Source organism: Petaurus breviceps, unplaced genomic scaffold, assembly GCF_028583685.1.
Source record: "Petaurus breviceps papuanus isolate PSGF00001 unplaced genomic scaffold, PetGlider_PUasm1.0 188, whole genome shotgun sequence".
NCBI lineage: Eukaryota > Metazoa > Chordata > Mammalia > Diprotodontia > Petauridae > Petaurus > Petaurus breviceps.
In genome coordinates, this window is record NW_027185804.1 from 20,156,341 (window position 1) to 20,163,468 (window position 7,128).

The 7,128-nt window shown below is 39.9% G+C and overlaps 1 protein-coding gene across 1 annotated transcript in view; it reads right to left on the reverse strand.

Annotated features, from left to right (window-relative positions):
- Positions 1 to 7,128, reverse strand: part of MPPED2 (metallophosphoesterase domain containing 2) — a 223,508-nt gene that overhangs the window by 148,863 nt on the left and 67,517 nt on the right. The window contains exon 3 of the mRNA XM_069091354.1: positions 3,571 to 3,752. Within this exon, the coding sequence (XP_068947455.1) occupies positions 3,571 to 3,752 (182 nt within the window). The remainder of the gene's footprint in view (positions 1 to 3,570; positions 3,753 to 7,128) is intronic.

Sequence of the window (7,128 nt, forward strand, 5' to 3'; positions counted from 1 at the left end):
TCCTTCCTTCCTTCCTTCCTTCCTTCCTTCCTCTCTCCCTCCCTCCCTCCCTTCCTTCCTTCCTCCCTCCCTTCCTTCCATGATGGGTGGGCCTAGATATCTAGGCCTCATAGAGCCCACCCAGTTCAAGAACTATGATCCTATGACCTAAGAGCTTTATGTAATCCTAGCTGATAAGTTGCTACTCATAGCACAATCAAGCCTTGTTTATCTGTTTGTTTTTCAAGGTACTTTCCCTGCACTAAAGAGGGATAGCACAGTACATATTCTCAGTTTCTAAAAACAATACCTCTAAACATAATAACAACAGCAGTTTGCTGTCGTTCAATTGTTTTCAGTCATATCTGATGCTTAGTGACCCCCATTGGCATTTTCTCAGTAGAAATACTAGAGTGGTTTTGCCATTTCCTTCTCTAGCTAATTGTACAGAGTAGAAAACTGAGGTAAATTGGGTAAAGTGATTTGCCCAGGGATACACAGCTGGGAAGTTCCTGAGGCTGGATTTGAACTCAGGTCCTCCTGACTCCAGGTCCAGTACACCATCTAGCTGGCCAAAACAACAACAATAATCTCTAAATAAAACAATAATGACAACAATAATAATTTATGTAGCACCTTAAGAATTGGAACGTGCATTATCTCATTAGAGCCTCACAATAACCTTCTGGGAAGGTGCTATCATTAGCCTCATTTAACAGATGATTACATTGAGGCTCAGGGTGGTTACAGCAACATGCCAGGTCACAAAGCAAATACGCAGAGGAGGTGGCACTTGAACCCAGGTGTTCCTGGCTCTGAGTCTAGTTCTCTAGCTACTCTCTAGTTCTCTAGCTACTCTCTGGGACTTGCACTGTTTGAGGCTGGATTAGAACTCAGGTTCTTCTCTCTCTCGACCCAGTACTCCGTCTACTGAGCCACTCAGCCACTGTCCAAAGAGGAACATGCAAAATAAGTGTCCGTCTCTATTACTGCTACTCACATTTTCACTCTGCTTCCTATTCTTTTATTAAGGAACTGCAAACATGTACAACTATCAATCATTTCCTCATTATTCTGAACAATAATTAAGAGAGATGAGGAATTGTGAAAACTTGATTCAGCAAGAGGATTACAAGGGAGGGGGAAAAAAAGGTTACAGAAAGGGCCCAGAGTCAGTGGTTGAATTGAAATGACAACAGAAATACAATTTCTAACAGAAATATAAGCTCGTTTATGGCAGCAACTGCTTCTTCCTTTCTTGGCATTCCTGGCACCCAGCACAAAGCTATGCACACAGCAGGTGTTCAATAAAGGCTTCATGAATTGGAGAAAATCCTTTTCCCTGTTTCCATGTGTTGATTTTATTGCCTGAATATCTCTCTCTCTCTCTCTCTCTCTCTCTCTCTCTCTCTCTCTCTCTCTCTCTCTCTCTCTCTCTCTTTCTCTCTGTCTCTCTTTCTCTCTCTCTCTCTGTCTCTATCTCTCTGAAATTAGTATCTTTGAATACAAGATGACATTTGTCAAGGGAAGTGCTGATCAACAGATGAGCAGAAAAGGGTCAGAAGGCTTGGGTTAATATGCCACTGACTCGCTGTCAGTGTAACTTAGTAACTTAGCCAAATGACTCTGGACCTAGTTTTCCTCATCTATAAAACTGGTGTCTTGGATTAGATGATTTTAAAGTCCTTCCCAGCTGAGTCCATAAGTCTTATCTTGGCTCTGCCCCCATCTATGCTTGTGTTACCTTAGGAAAGTCACTATGAAAATGTGGGTAAAAAGTTATGCTGATTTATAAAATTATTTCCAGTTCTACAATTATATAATTCTATGAACGTAGGTGCATCATGTATACACATGCATGTGTGTATTTTATGAATATATGGACACACACATATGTGCATATGTTTATGTATGTATACATATGTGTATGTACATGTGTATATACATATGCATATATGTATGTGTATCAGAGGCCAAGAGAAACAGAGATAGAGATGAGATTGGAATGGGTGTACATTTGGTAAAAAAAATCTGATTTTATTAGTACAAGGAAATCCCAATTGTCAGGTGATCTTAAAAATCTTTAAAAACATGCCAGAACAGCTAGGTTGAATGACATTTACGTGATCACATAGTCACTATGTGTCCAGGGTGGGACTTGATCCCGGATCTTCCTGATAGTCCTCTAACAATTATGACACTCTGCCCCTCTGACTTATGTGTTTATGTAAGTGTGTGTGCGTGTGTATAAAATTATCTAACCAACTTTGGGGGAGGGGTGGCATAAGTAGATACCTGCATATTCCAGGATGATTATCTGAATAATCTAAGCAAAAACTGAGCTTAAACACAAAATTTTTGCACAATTACTAGTAGACAGTGTGGTTGTGAGGCCTACTCCACTAATGGACTAACTTGTTTTTAAGAATCTCTGAAAGATGACCTCTCTCTTTCTTTGGGTAGTTCAGAAAGCTGGACTCAGACTGAAGAAGGTCTAGTTTTGAAACCCATTTGTGATACTAGGTGTGTGCCTCTGAGTAAGTCACCTCACGTTTCTGACCTTCCATTTCCTCGTCTGTAAAATAACAACTGTAGTTACTGTGCAGGGCTGGTATGAGCCTCAAGTGGGATTAAGTGACTTTGTAGGAAAAGAGCTTACAAACTTTTAAAAAGCTCCATAGAAATAGCAGTTGTTATTAGGATTGTTGTTTTTTCTCGTGTATTCATCATACTTAATTGTATTATGGTTATTTGTGTCCCTCTCTTACTAGACTGTAAGCGCCCGGAGGTCAGGGACTATTATTATTTCACTAGTTCAGGTTGTAAATGACCCTGTAATTTCCTCACAATATCAATGTTGGGCAAAGGGTCGATAGAGAATCCATTGCTTTTTATAACCCTTTTCTGATGGTCTTTGGTGACACTTCAGGATCTTCTATTAATTTGCCAAACACTGTGGTGAGTTTCTCCATACTTCAGTCACTCAGGAGGTAAATGGTAAATTCTAGCCAAGCTTCTCCACAAATCTACTCTACTCTGAGTCTTCCCAGGCACTCTCAGGGGAAAAAAAGCAAAAAAAAAAAAAAAAGAGCCAACCCTTGGCATGAGCCACTGTCCTGCTGCTCACACTGGCACTTGGCTCTGTACCATCTATCAAGCATGACACCATTTGCATTTCTTAGAAATGTTCTCTCTCTCTCTCTCTCATAGTTCATTTACACATTTTTATTTTGTTTTGCTCTGAGAACATCTGCAGAGACGATCCATTCCCAAACAATCAATAAAAAAATATCTTCCAAGTGCCATCGAGCATTCATTCAAGAAGCATGGGTACAATACAGTAGGCAGCAAACCTTTCCTTCCCTTTGTCCCACAGGCATGGAAGCCCCATTACCATATGATACATCAGACAGTTAAATATCTAAAAATTCATCTTTAATTAAGAGCATTAGATCTAAGCTAGACACCACTACATATCATAGGAGAAATGGATGAGCTAGCTTCCAAGGGCTCTAATTCAATTAGGACACAGTGAGTGACACTTGGATGGGAAAGGTTAATTGGGGTCACCAGAACGTAATAATTCCTTACCTAACCAGTCATTAAACTTCTTAACCTCTGAGGGCAGTCCCAGCTCGGTGAAATCGCCTGTGTGGAGAAGGATGTCCCCATAAGGCATCTGGATGCCATCTGTTCTGGAGTGTGTGTCTGAGACGCAGACAAACCGTGTGTGGCCCGCTGGTTTTGGAGTGTCATATGGGATAGGGTCGACCCTGAAGCAGACATAACAGACCCCACAAGAGTTAAATGCATTCAAACCCTCACACGTATTATCACAAACAAATATTGATCAATATCAGGATGTACACTCAGAGCACTCAGCTATCACAGGACGGGAGATGTTTGGTTTCAAGGAGAGTTTGTCACTCGTCAACAACCCACCTGGTCAAATTCACAAAGACTTACCTGGCAGGAAAGACTCAGAGTGGGGGGGATTGCATATGGTAAGATGGGGCCATCTGAAACACACCGAACTAGGTGATTAGGAACACTAAACTGACACTGTGGTCATTAACATTATGGCATTCCTTTATCATTTATTTTCAAATTGGCCCTACAATTCCTTACGAAATTAGAAAGTTGTTTGTTCTTACTTTAAGATGTATAAATTAACAAATTAAGTAATTGACAGAGTGGAGTCTAAGAATCTTAAATCAACTGAGGGGTGAGGGCAGCTCCCTAGTCAGGGAAACAATAAAACAAACAAGGAATTCCTTCCCATTGTCTACAGTCAGTTGAAATTCCATCTTCTTATTTGAGTTAAGATAGTCACGAAGTAGCTTAGGGTGCCTGATTCCTAAGTAAGTGGCCTAAAAAAATCTTTGTTGTCTAAAATTTGCAGAATAGATGACTGAGGAGGCAGTGAGTTTTAACAGAAAGAGCCCTAGTTTTTACGTCAGAAGACCTGAGTTCAAATGCCAGCTTTGCCATTCACTACCTTTGAGTTCAGGCAACTCACTAAATGTTCCTTCATCTGTGAAATGAGGGAGTTGGCCTAGATCATCTCCGAGCTTTCTTTCAACACTAAATCTATGATCTTAATTATCTTTTGGCTAATATGACATTGGTAAGTGCTTTTGGAAGTGAATTTCTTTTTAACATCATTGAGTCATTTCAGTCACGTCTGACTCTTCATGATCTCATTTGGGGTTTTCTTGACAAGGATGCTAGAATGATTTACCACAGCTCTCTCCAGTCCATTTTACAGATGAGAAACTGAGGCAAACTTGATTAAGTGACTTGCCCAGGGTCACACACTTAAAAAGCGTGTGTTTTATGACAAACAGATACCTACTGACATCTAAACATCGAGAGAGAGAAAGTTTTAGAGACAACACTCAAGCACGGTCGAATCACACCAGCCACAAGAGGAAAATGCAAAAATCCCAGCCCAAATTTAGAAAATGAAACAACATCCAGGCTTCGGAGTTGGAAGGCAACAAAATGTTCTAAATTAGCTAAGTGGGAAAATGGCAATCAGACTTTTCCAGCACCTGGCATTGATCATGCCCAGTATTTTCCACTATAGGTAAAGATGCTTTAGAGGAACTTAATCAGTCAACTTCTGTTCATTTTTAGATAAGAAAACACATTTATTTGGGCTCCCATGGGGAAAAGGAATGAGGAATTTATAAAGGCATAAAGAAAAAGTCAGGAGAGGAGCAAATCCTCAACAGGAAGTTAGAATGGGGAATGATACACTGACAAGAGACTAGACCATCTCCACATTACACAGTGAGGCAGTAATATCAAGAAATTGCACGAATATTATACTGATACCCTTTTGCTTTATTCTTTTTAAAAACTACATATTTTTAAAGAAATACTCATGGTTTTTGTTTGTTTCTTTGCAAAATCATGCTCAACCAGCAAAAGAAAGCTTCTGGTTAGTAAGCACTGCAGGTGTTTCTGCATTTCTTTGACTGTTACATAGCTTCTCACTGCCAAAAAATAAAATAACGAGCAGATTGCATGATTATATGGCACATCGACCTGGTTATCTCTGTGGGTCTAATTGGAAACCCAAAAAGAAATTTTAACTTCAACCTACAATTAATGGATTTTTCCCATGAGAGTGAGAAATTAATAACACTGTTACCACGGAGAAAATTCCCTAATCCACTGAGATACCACCAGCAACCTGGGGAGAACTGTGATGATATGCAGTTGGGCTTTTTTATTTGGCTCTATCCTTTCCATTACGGACGGCAAATTGAAATTTTTGAGAAATATATTGCAAAGTAAATATGGAGTCTCAGCTACTAGAAGCTTATCAACATCTCCTGTCTCCTAAGAATGGTTTCCCTGGACAGCAAAAGAAACAAATGCCTGCTTCCACTGCAGAGATACGCTTTTGTCATTCTGCAAGCATCTCTGAACCAAAAAACAGATAGTTCAACCTTTAGGGCTATAACAGTTTGTGCTTCCCACAACCATGTCCCCAAAGATGTGGATGACAATGAAAAAAAATTAGTCAAAAACAGAAATGCTTTGAAATATGTTGCTCTGTGTGTGGCATTACATAGCTTAGACACTTGGATGTGCTTGGCATCTTATGGACAAAGTCCTGATTTCTCTTGTGTTTCTGCTGGCTATTTCATCTAATTCTCAAATCCAGCCACACTCTACAAATCACTTTTGCTGTGGCTAACTTCCCTAGGGAGCCCATCACAATCTGTCATGGGGACATTGTTATTAGCACTTGGGATTCATCACCCAGAAAGTGACTAAAATAACTCCCTTACTACCAAAATCTCATCCTAGGAAGCTGCCTGGTTCGGGTGACCAAATTACTTCTCTTCTTCTTCCTTATTTCTCTTCTAAATTCCATGTTAGACATAAACAATTTGGTAAGTCAAGTGCAAAGGACCAGTCAGTGTCTTTTCAGATGCTTTTTCTCATTTGTATATTGAAAGGGTTAGACAAGATGGTCTGTAAGATCCCTTTTGGCAATAGTGTGGCTATGATCCTGTCATCTGTCTTCCACAGAAAATGGCACCAAGTGGAATTATCAATTAAATAATAGAGATATCAAAGGGTAATGAAGGGAGACGCGGATGGGCAAAAATAGTTTTCTTCAGTTAGGTTCAGAGTAAGAAACCAAGTCAATAAGGTAGGAAATGGGACATACAGAGAAAGCCAGAGTAACTAAAAACACCAGCATCACCCGGTGAAACAGAAATCATCAGCATCCGATAGGGTGTTAAGATAGTTAAATAACTTTTTCTGGGCTTTTCCTCATTTGTAAAACAGAAAATGCAGTACTTGGACCTCTAAGGTCACTGGATGATAGGAATATCAATTTAAAACTGGGAGAGCCTTTAAAGGGCATCTACTCTAACCCCATCATTTAACTGATTAAGATCTGAGGCTCAAAGATCATGTTAGGATCATAGATCCAGAATTCAGAGGGATCTCTGAGGCCATCTAGTCTAATCTCTGTTTTACAGATGAGGAAAATGAGACCAGGGAAGTTGTGACTTGCCTATGGTCAAGCTGATGGTATGTGAGGGAAGATTTGAACCTAGGTTTTCTCACTGGCAATCTGGCACTCTTTCCTCCGTACTTCATTCTGCCTTTTAAAGGCAC